Source organism: Ciona intestinalis, unplaced genomic scaffold, assembly GCF_000224145.3.
Source record: "Ciona intestinalis unplaced genomic scaffold, KH HT001071.1, whole genome shotgun sequence".
Classification (NCBI taxonomy): Eukaryota; Metazoa; Chordata; class Ascidiacea; order Phlebobranchia; family Cionidae; genus Ciona; species Ciona intestinalis.
In genome coordinates, this window is record NW_004191392.1 from 27,964 (window position 1) to 41,608 (window position 13,645).

At 38.3% G+C, this 13,645-nt stretch overlaps 3 protein-coding genes and 1 long non-coding RNA gene across 5 annotated transcripts in view; 2 read left to right on the plus strand and 2 right to left on the minus strand.

Moving 5' to 3' along the window:
* Window positions 1-1,925, plus strand: part of LOC100180604 (GTP-binding protein RAD-like) — a 4,474-nt gene extending 2,549 nt beyond the window's left edge. For both annotated transcript variants that reach the window (XM_002128406.5, XM_026839921.1), the window contains exons 6-8: window positions 301-441; window positions 606-837; window positions 986-1,925. In XM_002128406.5, the coding sequence (XP_002128442.1) occupies window positions 301-441; window positions 606-837; window positions 986-1,190 (578 nt within the window). In that variant the 3' untranslated portion in view covers window positions 1,191-1,925. The remainder of the gene's footprint in view (window positions 1-300; window positions 442-605; window positions 838-985) is intronic.
* LOC113475597 overlaps window positions 1-6,358 on the minus strand; it is a 26,118-nt gene extending 19,760 nt beyond the window's left edge. Inside the window, exon 1 of the long non-coding RNA XR_003397348.1 lies at window positions 6,019-6,358. This is a non-coding gene — a long non-coding RNA (uncharacterized LOC113475597). The remainder of the gene's footprint in view (window positions 1-6,018) is intronic.
* On the plus strand, window positions 2,927-9,834 carry LOC100178228 (atrial natriuretic peptide receptor 3-like). Its single transcript, XM_002122837.5, has 11 exons — window positions 2,927-3,237; window positions 3,412-3,774; window positions 4,887-5,026; window positions 5,327-5,473; window positions 6,533-6,681; window positions 7,300-7,435; window positions 7,867-7,961; window positions 8,139-8,202; window positions 8,579-8,623; window positions 8,699-8,804; window positions 9,307-9,834. The coding sequence occupies exons 1-11, from the start codon at window positions 2,978-2,980 to the stop codon at window positions 9,452-9,454; spliced, it is 1,653 nt and encodes a 550-aa protein (XP_002122873.3). The 5' UTR covers window positions 2,927-2,977; the 3' UTR covers window positions 9,455-9,834.
* A 614-nt stretch (window positions 9,835-10,448) lies between these two features.
* LOC100175918 (organic cation transporter protein) overlaps window positions 10,449-13,645 on the minus strand; it is an 8,028-nt gene continuing 4,831 nt past the window's right edge. Inside the window, exons 6-11 of the mRNA XM_026839920.1 lie at window positions 13,470-13,594; window positions 12,743-12,890; window positions 12,245-12,459; window positions 11,766-11,874; window positions 11,182-11,312; window positions 10,449-10,704 (exon numbers count right to left, since the gene is read on the minus strand). Coding sequence (XP_026695721.1) covers window positions 10,571-10,704; window positions 11,182-11,312; window positions 11,766-11,874; window positions 12,245-12,459; window positions 12,743-12,890; window positions 13,470-13,594 — 862 coding nt within the window. The 3' untranslated portion in view covers window positions 10,449-10,570. The remainder of the gene's footprint in view (window positions 10,705-11,181; window positions 11,313-11,765; window positions 11,875-12,244; window positions 12,460-12,742; window positions 12,891-13,469; window positions 13,595-13,645) is intronic.

A 13,645-nucleotide genomic window follows, 5' to 3' on the forward strand; every position in this document is an offset into this window, starting at 1 on the left:
TATTTAGATTTACCCGTATTTGTTCAATAACGATAGCGAAGATCAAATTAAATAAAAAAAACAACGAAGAGAAGGAAATTAGCAGCAAAACAACAGTCGTTAAAAAACGCTATGAATAAAACTACTAATGAAAAAAGAAAAACCTGTTTAATCCAACATACTATAAACTTATACAATATTTGGAATTGTTATAAAGCGCAGCTTCTAAACCAAAGGGATATGTCATACCATATTATGGATGAAGAAGAAACACGCGGTCGCTGTTAAAGGCTTCCTTGTAAAACGTGTTTCGCTCTACAGATCGCGGAACTTTTAAAACGGCCGCAGAAATATTGAAGACAATTATCGAGGCGCGGGGCGATTCTACGTCAATGGGAGGCCCCGTGATTTTGGTAGGAAACAAGTGCGACCTCGTGCGGAAGCGACAAGTTTCCACGAAAGGTAAGAAGTGGCGCTGTTGTTGTGTTTTATTCTATATGGGTGAGGTTCTACAATGTGACACGCCAAAACTTGTTATTCAAGCCAGAGTAGGCTCATTCCTTGAAGTTAGCATTTATTAGGCTAAAAACTTTGGTAAAAATCTAACAGTTATTCGTTTTTAACAGAGGGCGTGCGACTTGCTGAAAAATATGACGTCAAATTCGTTGAAACTTCAGCGTCACTCAATCAGAACGTTGACGAATTATTTGAGGGGATTATCAGCCAAATCCACCTGAGGGCGAAAAAGAGCTCTCCCAGCTCGGAATGCGAATCAACAGCGTCGTCTAGCGGACGCCAAAAATCAGAATTATTGAAGAGGTTCAGACTCAACGTTTCAACGACCCTAAACGGTCTTAGGTGAGATATAACTTAGTGTATATTAAATTTGGTTAGCGATATTCAAAACGCAAAACATTCAAAATTACTCAAGCTATATTACCTGATATAAGTACCATGGAACCCAAATACTATTAAAAAAAAACGTCATAATACTAATTGTTCGCAGAAGTCGAAGAGTGAGCATTAAAAGCACCGAGTGTGACATCACAGAAGTCAAAGATCTAGAATCGGAAGGAATGACGTCACAAACACAAGACAATTGTATGAGAACAGAAGAACATTCGGGAAACTTTGTTCGAAAGTTTGTGCGCCGGTTATCGCGAAGGAATATCGGAAGAAAGCAAACATGTCAGAATATGAGCGTTTTGTAACTTCCATGGGTGGGACTCGTACCCGGGGGTCGTCGGGTCGATTACGAAAAAGGGAAATCGGTGCACTGTTTGCCGTTTATCCCACGAACCGGTACCCTGTTTGCCGTTTATCCCACAAACTGGTACACTGTTTGGCTTTTATCAGACGAACTGCTACACTATTTGGCGTTTATTTTATGTACCCTGTGTTTCAAACAGGTATACATTATGTTATTTATTTCTTTAATCGGTATACTGTTTAACGCTTATTTCACAGACGGTACAGTGTTTGTTATTTATTTCTTGAGCCAGTACACTGTCAGCTATTTATCCAACACAACGTACTGTGACGAAAGACAATATACTGGTGTTACGTCACACCTGTGGGCTTAGCAGCCAAACTTTTATTTCACATTTACTCAAGTAGCTTTCAACTTTACCTTAAGTTAACGACGGCAGTTTTTCTGCTGTTTTTTTCTCTTCGTTACTTTTCTCGTACAGATAAATAACAAGATATGTTATGTTGGCATGTACCTACGTAAGTCGTAACAACAATATATTTTTTAATTTATGTGTCTTTCTTATTGTATCGTTCAACTTTTATAAATACGTTTCAATTTGTACCAATTATTCGTAACGTTTCAACTATTTTTGTTTGATTTTTAATATCGCTGTTGCTTTATAAAGATGAAAGTACATTGCTTGTAAAAGATCGAATTTTAATAATAAATAAAAAACTAACTAACAAACAGTTAAGTGCTGGCGAATGTGACAAGACTCAATATACTGAAACTTGTATTCTGTATGGGTTATTATATAGTAGTGTGGGGGAAGATGGAACACCTTAAGTACTTTATATCCAAATATCATGATCCTTTATTATGAAAGAAAGTCGCGAGGATACGGTTTTATAAATCTTTGAAAGTTTTCTGTTTTCTACCAAATGGGACGAGTAAATATAATGAAAAGGTGTCCCATCTTCCCCCACCCTGCTATATTAATAGTCGTGGGTGCTAAACCATATGAAGTGAAAACACAAACAAGCTAACTAGCACTTGAATATTTGAACAATGTTACCATACAGCACAGCTTTGCAAATATAATTTAAGCCCCCCAACTGTTTAATTGCTGTACAAGAATTTATTTGGTAAACACTGTGTTGGCCCACCCAGAATATGGGCGCCGAACTGCCGGCGGATTGGGCGCTCACGGCCCCCCTGCTGAAACTTGATTGTTGCGTCATAGTAACAACAAAAGGCATCACGCTGCGAAGGATTGTTTCGAATCTCACCGACTGTTTCGTCACAATAAGGCGTATGACGTCACAATGTGGGTTTTGTGTTAAAAGTTTAGTTATTACCCGGAGATAATTGCAGCAAGTGTCGTAAAACGAGAACGCTATTCTAGAAGCGCATGAATCAGTAGTCAATAGAATAACAATCGTTTGTGTTTCGTCACATTCGGGTTTCAGCTCAGAATAAGAATAGATAGCTATGACAGAGTTCTAGATCGCTTCAAACAATTGAAAAGAATAGAATAAGATATATACAGTAAGTTTGCGGATGTTATATTATATAAGAGTAGAATAAGACGCGTTGGTGAAAACCAGAGTTTTTCAAGGTGTAATAAACACGATTGTACCGCGAAACATTCAATAATTAACCTAGAAAACATGTACACAGCTATGACATGTGTAATGGGTCAACTGTGGCACAAAACTCAGCGTCCAGAAAGCAGATACAGTTATTTATAAAGTGAGACACATAAATTAAACCTGTATATTCCTATAGGTCATGTAATACAGTAAAATGTTTATTCAACATTCCAAAATATTCAAATGCGTTCTTGCTTTCGTCATGTGCTCACAAATTCCCTCGGGACTTCCCCAGCCATCGGGGGAAAACCCGGATCCCCCACAAACAGTTAACGTAGTAGTTATGGTCCCATTTGAGGGAGAGTATTTATTCAGGCGAGACGTGATTCAACCTGGAGTAGAATATGCGCTAAGGACTTTGAGACGAAACGATGGACCTTTGACAAGAGACTTGCAATTCAACGTAACTTACAGGTAAGTCGTTATAATATAACACGGGTGTTCTGTTTCATACACCTCGTGCCAACTTACAAGTTACCACATATGTAACTTGAGTAATTACGAATGGAAGGTTATACAGTTTACTTTGTAAATATTATTTGTTTACTCCCAAATGATAAACATATTATGACGTTCCTACAATTCCAGGAATTCTCAATGCAACCGCAAAGCGGCGCTAGAGGCTGTCGACTTTTACTACGGGCAATGCGGAACCAGTGACGTCACTAACTCAATGACGTCACCACTCTTATTCCTTGGCCCAGTGTGCAACGACGCAACGTCGATGGTGGCGACTTTTGCCGGGAAATGGAACGTACCGGTGATTTCCCCTGGGTCACATGCAGCGTGGATAATCCCAGGCGAGGAATACCCCATGTTGACCAGGATAACCCCGTCGTATATCGACTTGGCTTATTTCATTCATAACGTGTTCGTAATGCTAAACCATGGGGTGACCTACCCTGTGCATTTGATATATGAGGACAGAGAGGAAGGAAAGACAACGGAAAGGTTGGGAGAGTGATTTATATGTAGTTTATATGCAGTATGTTGGGCATGGGCATGGGTGGACGTTTTGGTATATACAGTAGTAGGCTGGGGTAAGATTGCCAATATTTTATATATTATGTGGGGTAAAATTACATTTATGGGGTACATTTACAGATTATATACTATCTTGGGGTAAGATGGTCCATATTTTTATTCTGTTCTATCGTCTCATCGATATAAAATTAGGAGATATCTACACCAAGCGTTGTTTAGATATTTCTTTGTTTGTTCTAAGCGGCGTTTAAACTACAGCGCAACCCGCGCGATGGTCTTGTATTTTTGAACCATGTAAACCCTATTACTTGTCTACTACCTAAATCCTCTTGTGTTAAAACAACTCCTATTATTAGACAACAATGAACCAACTTAAGAAGAAAATCACTTTCGATTTTCTTGGACGACAACTGTCTGTATATTATGATGTCATAAATATGTCTATCAATCAAAACAAAACCTCATTATGAGTCACGAATATGAACAGACAACGTCATAAACCACATTATTATACAACAATCGGTTTCCACAATTGACTGGACACATTATATTCTGGTATATCTTAAAATAGACGAGTTATAACTAGACACCAATTCGAATAATAATGACGTCATTCGCCGCTGAAGTATCAGCTTACGTAAAGATACAGAAATAACTCAAAAACTAAAAAAGAAAACAGGCATACTAAACACATAAAGCGCGGATTTAGCATTTTCTTGTAACTTTGGTCAATAATAGCACATTCTGTACTGATTTTACTATTAACAACAATTAATAATATTAGACAAATTCTTTTTTTTTTCAATACAGTAGGGTAGGGGAAGATTTTAAAACAACTCCTATTATTAGACAACAATGAACCAACTTAAGAAGAAAATCATTGAACAGCCAACGTCATAAAGATGGGACACATTTTCACTCTATCTTCTTGTCCTAACAAAACACGATCAGGATATTTAGACATTTATGTGCTAAAGGTGTCCCATCTTCCCCCACCCTACTATAGGTTACTAAATGTTATGGTAGTAGCACCGAGCTTCGAACCCATTTACCCTATGGTTAACTTACCTTTTCTACAGTGAATGCCACAACCTAATGCAAGCAGTATACAGTGTGTTCCACAACGATGCCGTAGTCCTACAGGTTACCACACGTCACGCAATAAGTGACGTCACTTTTCATGCCGAGTCCTTTATAGCCGATATTGGATATCCTAACGGTACGAAATCGTGTGTTCTCTTAGTCGTTTATTATATGCTTTCTATTCCATAAGAGTGACAACATGGCACGCCATAGTGCTTGGGGTTTAGGAATTGCCGATTTCCCAATAAATTAAAAAAAGGAAAAATATTAAAAAACAATCATCCGTAAAGTTACATATGCGTGGTAACTCGTAAGCGAGCACAAGCTGTGTGAAACAGAACATCCGTGTTACAAGGACTGCCGTCGCCCGCCATGCAGGTTAAGGAGGTTTTACATACGTGGTCATTCATGTTTCAAAAATAGCGCTTATTTTCAGTTGTGCTAATGTGCGCTTCGAGCCCCCTAGTGAGAAAAGTTATGCTGGCAGCTTCAGCACATGGTGTCGCTGTACCTGGAAGAAACGAGTGGTACGCCATAGACCTTCATAACGACTCATATTATGCTGCTGGTGCTTGGAAACAAGGTAATATAACCTCATGCTCCCTGTCAAACCGACATAAGCGTTTTTATATATACTTGAAATTTGTATTAGTATGCAACCAACGATTTGGTTTATATCCGTGGTTAGCGCGTCGCCCTCAAACCCAGAGGGAATGAATTCAAGGCTCGTCGTTGCTATCACTGTGGGCGTATGTGCCCTAGGGCAAAATAATTTTTGCTACAACCCAGTGGTCACTAATGGGTATTCCAAATTGTCAAGTAAGGTACCTGGTAACTCGTAAGCGGGCACGACGTGTTATAACGACTACCGTTTTCCGGCCACGATAAATAACTTACATACCTTTTCTTTAATTGGCATACGCATTGGTATACAATCAACAGTTTGGTCTATAATTTACCCGCCATACGTGCTTATATGCATTATAAAAAACGGGACTATGTCACATATCAGTCTAAACTAACAATATCTTGCTAATATACTAATCTAAAGATACAAACGCGCATCAACAAAATACATTTTTACAAAATTATGCGCAAAATATTTAAATTTAAATATCAACATCTTACCTTATGACATCATTCTTCGACACAATGACTCCTATTACATCATATCTTGTTGATGAATCTAATACCTTTCTCGATAACTAAAAACTGCAAACCATTATACAGCTGTGTAAACACTAAAGCTAAAGTTTTCTGCCAACTTTGAGTAAAGACGCAAAAGCGCAGAGTAATCAGCGTCTGGAGCGCCGCGCGCTTTTTGGATATTGGCGAAATAACGTTTAGATTCCTAATGGCGCCTACAATATGTTTAAGTTCGTACCAACGAGAATACAAACGACCAACCAAAAGTCATGTCTGCTTATCCACACACTGCAATAGCTTTGGCAACTCGACTGTGGGCATGGAAGTGACAATCATGGATAAGTCACTCAAGTTCCCACCCACAAGGATATAAATGACCAAACTAACCAAAGGCCATGTCTACTTATCCACACACTATAATAGCTTCAGCAACTCCATCACATACACCATACCCTATAATACCTCACTCATTAATAAAAAAAACAATACGACTCAGGTGACGAGCAAGACCTCAAGGCCAAAATCGCGTACAGGGCGTTGCAAGTAATCACTTTCATTGTGACAAAAACACCAGAGTTTAACAGATTTTCAACAACTATACTGAACGAATACAGAAGCAGAGGTGTAACGCATTCTGAGACACAGGTATAGCTTTACCTATAGATTTTTACTGTTTATTCAAATGTGTTTAACCGTGTACAGAAAAAATCTTCCACAAAGTCGCATATCTTGCAACTTGTAAGTGGGGACGAGGAACAGAACACCCGTATAGAACACCCGTGTTATAACGACTGTTGTTACCCCGCTATGCGAGGATAAATAAGTTACATACGTGGTAACTTGTAAGCGGGCACGGGGTGTATGAAACAGAACACCAGTGTTATAACGACTGTCGTTGCCCCGCTGATCGAGAATAACCAAATTGAATGACGGAATGTATGTAACTAACTTTATCCTTGTATGGCCGGATAACGACAATGAAACACGGGTGTTCTGTTTCATACACCTTGTGTCAGCTTACGGGTTAAGTATATATGTTACTTTGTGGGTGAATATTTTTTTGGTGATCTTTTGTTTTTTATATGTGGCTACGTTAATTTGGACAATCCAAGTTGCACTCGATCATTTCTTCGCTCATAAACTATGTATGAAACAGAAAACTGTGTTGTAACGACTGCTATTTTCCCGCCATTCGAAGATAAACAAGTTATATTCATTATTTGTTCATAAACCACCACGTCCAACCCACTTCGTTCCACGCAGGTAAACGAATACGTCGAAGGCTTCCATGACGCAATAATGCTATACGCGAGAGCTCTGAACGCCACAATGAACCAAGGCTTGGACATCAGGAACGGAACATCTGTTTCTGCAAATATGAGGAATATAACGTTTCAAGGTAGGCTATTATTAACCACAAAGTTACATACTTTGTAACTCGTAAGCGGACACGAGGTGTATGAAACAAAACACCCGTGTTATAACGACTGTCGTTATCCGCCACGCGAAAATAAAATAATTACACTCATTTGTCGTTCATTTATTTATTAATTCATTCAATATGGCACATTAATGGGTCTAAATCTAGAATTGGTATATAAACGTTTAGAATGTTGCACATATATCACTGTGGTAGTACTCTATATAATTATCATCCAATTTAGTAGTAAACGAAGAATATTTACACAGCTATTTAACCGTAACCTTACGACTCTAAAAACGCACAATTATTTGTTACTAATTGCTAAAACACGATCAGGAAATTTTGATATTACGTGTTAGCGGTTTTCCATCCTCCCCCACCCTACATATAACCCATTTATAACCCAGGGATATCTGGCCCTGTAACGATTGACTTATATGGAGACCGAAATGGCGACTACAGTATTATCGGCATGAAGAATATTGAAACGGGGACGTTTGAGGTGCATGAGCTGTTGTTATTTGTAGAGTACAGTGGTTTTAAAGCCATTTAAAAGATTTATTAAAAGCTGATTTATTGTAATGCACGCTGCTTATGAATTTATTTAAATTATAAAAACTGCGATTTTGGATTTTTTCCACTTTTCTTTATACATACTGATGTTTTTAAACTTCTCCAGAAAGTTATAGATTATTACGGCGGATCGCGAAGTCGTTTCACTTTCTACCCAGGGAAGAACAGAGGTAATAGTTGCTTTACCTGAATGTAACTTATTTATCCTCGCATAGCGGGGCAACGACAGTCGTTATATACACGGGTGTTCTGTTTCATACACCTCCTGCTCGCATACAGGTAACCTTTTATGTAACCTTTTTATTCTCGCATGGCGGGGCAACGACCGTCGTTATAACACAGATGTCCTGTTTCATACATCTTTTTATGGACGACACTTGAACAATTACCGTGAAGTCTCACGCCAATATTGATAAGAGCTTCGACACTCAAACCCATAGCCTACCGCCCTACCCTCCGTGTACTTTGTAGCACTTACGAAGTTCATAAACAGTTTCTAATTCAAGTACAAATAAATATGGACTTACTTATGTTGTTCGATTCCAGACACAAAGATCAAGCCGTTCAGAATGCCTCCATTTTCAGAACCAGGTAAGTCATGTTACACAATACGACTATCTTCCTATAAAGCAGAAATAAACGAACGAGTGGTTTATTATTTCACAGTAAAAGAAGACACAGATTTCAACCATAAAGCTCTTGCCGGAGTGTTGGGGACGTTGGCTGGAGTTGTAATGTGTTGTTTATTGGTTGGCGGACCTCTATGTTATAGGTAAATGTATGGCTGATAATCTGGACAACCCATTAGTGACTACTGGGTTGGAGCAATTACCGTTAGGTGTCTTGCCCAAGGATACATACGCCCACAATGTAAATGTGTTGTGAATACATTGCGCTTAACGCTGCTACCAATGTGGGCGTATGTGTCCTTGTGCAGGACACTTGAAAGCAATTGCTCCAACCCAGTGGTCACTTCCTAGTTGTCTACATTGTCACCCACACATACATACATATATAAAACCAATCACCAACAATGTTACAAACCTGGTACCCCGTAAGCGGGCACGAAGTGTATGGAACAGAACACCTGGGTTTTAACGCCTGTCGTTGCCCCGCCATGCGAGGATCAATAAGTTACACACATGGTAACTCGTAAGCGGGCACGAGGTGTATGAAACAGAACAACCGTGTTATAACCGCTGTACCGCCATGTCATAATAAATAAATTAAATTTATTTCATTCAAAATTAAAACTTACACCAAACGTTCTTCAGAACGAAGTGTTCATCCAGTCACAACAACGACGGCATGAGTGTTCCCGGTTTCAACCACAACCAACCTGATGCCGTACATATCCCACTAAGAGAAGACGGTTCGGTTAGCACTTGTATGTCTGGACTTGATGACGACATGAAAGTATAAAGCTTGCTCTTTAGCGCCAACTGACGGCTGTGGAAATGAAGTTGTTTGATAAAACTCTGTAGATTTAATTGTTGCACATTTGAATGTACTTTAACCTATTGTTATGTCATGAAACACCCCTGTAATAATAGAAATCATAGATTTAGAGCTAAATGACCGTATGTGCACTCGTTAGTGTTTCTTTATACCTGAATAAAGTCTTTGTGAGCCATCAGTGAAATGGCAGGCTTCAACATCTGGTGAGGTCCATGAAGTAGCATCCTGGGTGCGCATAATTACCACAACGGGGTTTGGACAGTGTACCTTTGGGGTTAGGTTAATGGACCAACTCTGGCCCCTGGTTTGAAGGTCCCATAATGTTACTGGTGTATGTTGAAGTGTTTATTTAAAAAACATCCCCCAAAATAATCACCCATAAAGTTACATACATGGTAACTCGTAAGCGGGCATGAGGTGTATGAAATAAAACACCCATGTTATAACGACTTTTGTTTTTTGGCCACGCGAGGATAAAGTGAGTTATATTAATTCATTCATATTTCAAGTAATATGTTCAATACTACAACGCATATTTTTTATACATATGTATTTAAACTGAAGCACCTCGAGTATTTTACATGAACAAACATCAGAATAAAACAATTTTTTTCACAACTGTGTTTAAAATAGTTACAGAGTAAAAGTGTGCAAAGTTATTTGAATTAAATATGAATTACAAAACAATAACTATAATTAGCTTCCAAATATAGTGGAAAAGCATAAATATACTAATAACTATTCAAATTATTGGTATTTTTAATTAATTAACAGCCTTTTAGGTTACTACAATGTTTCACAAAGCTTTTAAAAGTTATGTAAAATCACCCACAAAGTTACATACGAGGTAACTTGTAAGCAGGCACAAGGTGTATGAAGCAAAACACCCGTGTTATAGACTGTCGTTGCCCCACCATGCGAGGATAAATAAGTTACATACGCGGTAACTCGTAAGAGGGCACGAGGTGAATCAAACAGAACAGCTGTGTTATTATAACGACTGTTGTTTGTGAATAATATGCCAAATCTGTCTAAATACCAGTTCTCATCCTCACCCAAATAAAACATAGGGTTAAACTTTTAGCGCCTTGATTTAAGTTTTCTCCACATTGTAACTAAAGGTCCTGGGTTTGAAGCCAAGAATCTTTCCCCTTCTTCTAATGTTGGGAGCAACTGTTGTTTGGATGTTTCAGTAGTCATAAGTATTAATATACCTGGTGATATATAACATATGGTCAGCAAGGGGTTTGGACTGCTTTTCATGAAAGTATATATAAGTTAAGTTGTATTTGACCGACACTTTAGTATTTTTACAAAGTGTCAACAAAACAGTAACTTTGAATTGGTTGCACCACTTTTCACAAGTGTTTATATAAGTTAAGTTGTATTTAACCGACACTTTGTAATTTTTTGAAAGAAATGTAGTTTAACTTATTTAAAACCAAAAATTTTGGGGGGGGGGGGGGGGGGTGGAAAATGGTACAACCAATTCAAGGTTATTGTTTTGTTGACACTTTGTAAAACTACATGTAAAAAATTAATCTTTACAACCTCTCCCATATAAAATACAATCATTATTTTTGAGTGTATATAAACCCCAGATGACAGCAAGCTTGGTGTTTGGGGTAATGGACATCCCAGGTCTTGGATTTATTAAAACATATTAACTCTACATTGACATCATACCTCACCTGATATAATGGACAATATACCAAACACAATGTATGGTAGATCTGGTACCAGGAGTCGTAACATTGCAATGACAGGTGACGCGATGGCGCCCAACCTTGCCCATGCGTTACAAGCTCCACTTGCAACACTCCTGTATTTATGCGGGTATTCAATAAATAAACGAAAACTTTAAAAAACTTTTTTCTTGCATGGGGTGGCCGGAAAACGACAGTCGTTATAACACATATGTTTTGTTTCATACACCTCGTGCTCGCTTACAAGTTACCAGGTATGTAACTTATTTTGCCTCGCATGGCTGGCAATGACAGTCATTATAACACAGGGCTTCTAATGATTGTTTTTAACAATTAGCCAAGTTCAAATAGAGTTGTGGGAATGGTATGATAAAAGAGAATGCAAGCACAGATCACTTTACTCCAATCTAATATAAAAACAATTTAAAAAAATATTTAAAATTTGTTAAAACTTTAGCAAATAAATATTAATACTTTTTTATGTTCTCCGGCCACCAAGAATAAAGTAAGTGACATTTATTCAATGATGCATTAAATAGGTTTATATTGAAAGTTACAAACATACTAACCTGACAGGGGTAGGGTACAGCTCACTGATATGAATGTACATGACGCTGAATGCAACAGTTATGGCAAACTTACCAACTAGAGAGCAGCCGATGTACAACCAAGAAATATCTGCAAAGTATATCATATGTTAGTTGGAAAGGGCTTGGCACATGCCTTTTATTCTATATAAGTGAGGCATGCCATGGAACCTGGGATTTAGGCCAGAGTTGTAAAGTATATCAAATAGTAGTTGGAAACTAAGAGCAAAAGAACTTATATTCTATATAGGTTGCTACAGCGCATTACCAATAGCAAAAGATAAAGACTTTTATTCTATATAAGTGTTACAGCGCAGTATGCCAGGGAAGCTGTAGATCTATTACCCCAATAACCTATTTAAGAATTATCTGTAAAATATCTACACGTTATAATATTAAAAAAAATAAAAACAACAGTTGATAAACACCACATGAAAAATGTGTTCATTAAAAAAGCAAACCTTTTGGTATGTAAGACATTAAAATACAGAAGATTCCAGCTACGACCTCTGATAGGCTAGAGCATGGGACACGCCCAGCTTTCTCGACCAATGGGATCACTAGAAATACTCCTATCACTTCCACAAGAGCAATGAGGAAAAAGTTGAGGAAAGCGTCTCCTCCTAATTCTGCTGCATTGAGGGTGAGCCCATAGTATACACATGATACTGCAAACCTGGGAGTTAAGATGAGGATTAACCATTGCTGCTACTTGAGAATAAACTGGGTGTTATCCACCTACAAAGTTACACACATGGTAACTTGTAAGCAGGCACGAGGTGTATGAAACAGGACACCCGTGTTATAACAGTTGCCGTTGCCCCACCATGCAGGGATAAATAAGTTACACACGAGGTGTATGAAACAGAACACCTATGTTATAGCGACTGTTGTTGCTCCGCCATGTGAAGATTAATTAAAATATTTAATTATTCTAGACACATTTATTCATTTATTACCATTGATAAAACTGGATGATTGAAACTCTCCTTAAATTTGATGTCCGGACCAAGTCTAGGAACCCGTAAACATTTGATGATGTCACAATGACATCATTATCCAAAGTTTTCGAAGAGAATGTTTTCATTTCTTCACATCCAGTGGCCTCTGTGATGTCACAAAGATAGTGCCCGCTTACCACGTATGTAACTTTGTGGGTAAACATTTAGACAACCTAATTAATAACCACTGGGTTGGAGCAACTGACTTCAAGTGTCTTGCCTAAGAATACATATAGACCCAAATGCACACTAACATATAATGGCAGAAGTAATGAACTTTAAACCTGGTATAAGCATGAAGCAACTGCTCTGTTTAAACATTATGTTTTATGACATCCATATGGATAAGGACCTAATACAGGACTTTGGATTAAAGGATGAGATTACTTAGGTCCTACATTCTATTCTATATGGGTGAGGTCCTACAGTGAGGCATGCCATGGGACCTGGGATTTAGGCCAGAGTTTGCCCATTACCCCAACATTGTATATGCACATTCTATTCTATATGGGTGAGGTCCTACAGTGAGGCATGCCATTGGACCTGGGATTTAGACCAGAGTTGGCCCATTACCCCAACATTGTATATGCACATTCTATTCTATATAGGTGAGGTCCTACAGTGAGGCACACCAGTTTGCCCATATTATGTCTATGACATCAAAATTATAATCATGACATCATACCGCCATCTTGGTTACGTTGGCATCCAGTTGTCAGGTTATTCACTTGTTTCATCCGCCCGATTATTTCATTCGCTTCCTTACGCTGGTCGTTAAGTATCAGCCATCGAGGTGACTCAGGTAAAACCCTGGGGTTAGAAAATGTTGTTATATAGTAGGGTGGGGGAAGATGGGACACC

What these genes read in the sequence shown, in the direction of transcription:
- LOC100178228 (XM_002122837.5), top strand. Translation starts at nt 2,978, where the DNA reads ATGTTTATTCAACATTCCAAAATATTCAAATGCGTTCTTGCTTTCGTC. An exon ending in GAAGGAAAGACAACGGAAAG is followed by an intron (nt 3,775 to 4,886) that starts GTTGGGAGAGTG and finishes CCTTTTCTACAG; the next exon opens with TGAATGCCACAACCTAATGC. An exon ending in GGCGGACCTCTATGTTATAG is followed by an intron (nt 8,805 to 9,306) that starts GTAAATGTATGG and finishes AACGTTCTTCAG; the next exon opens with AACGAAGTGTTCATCCAGTC.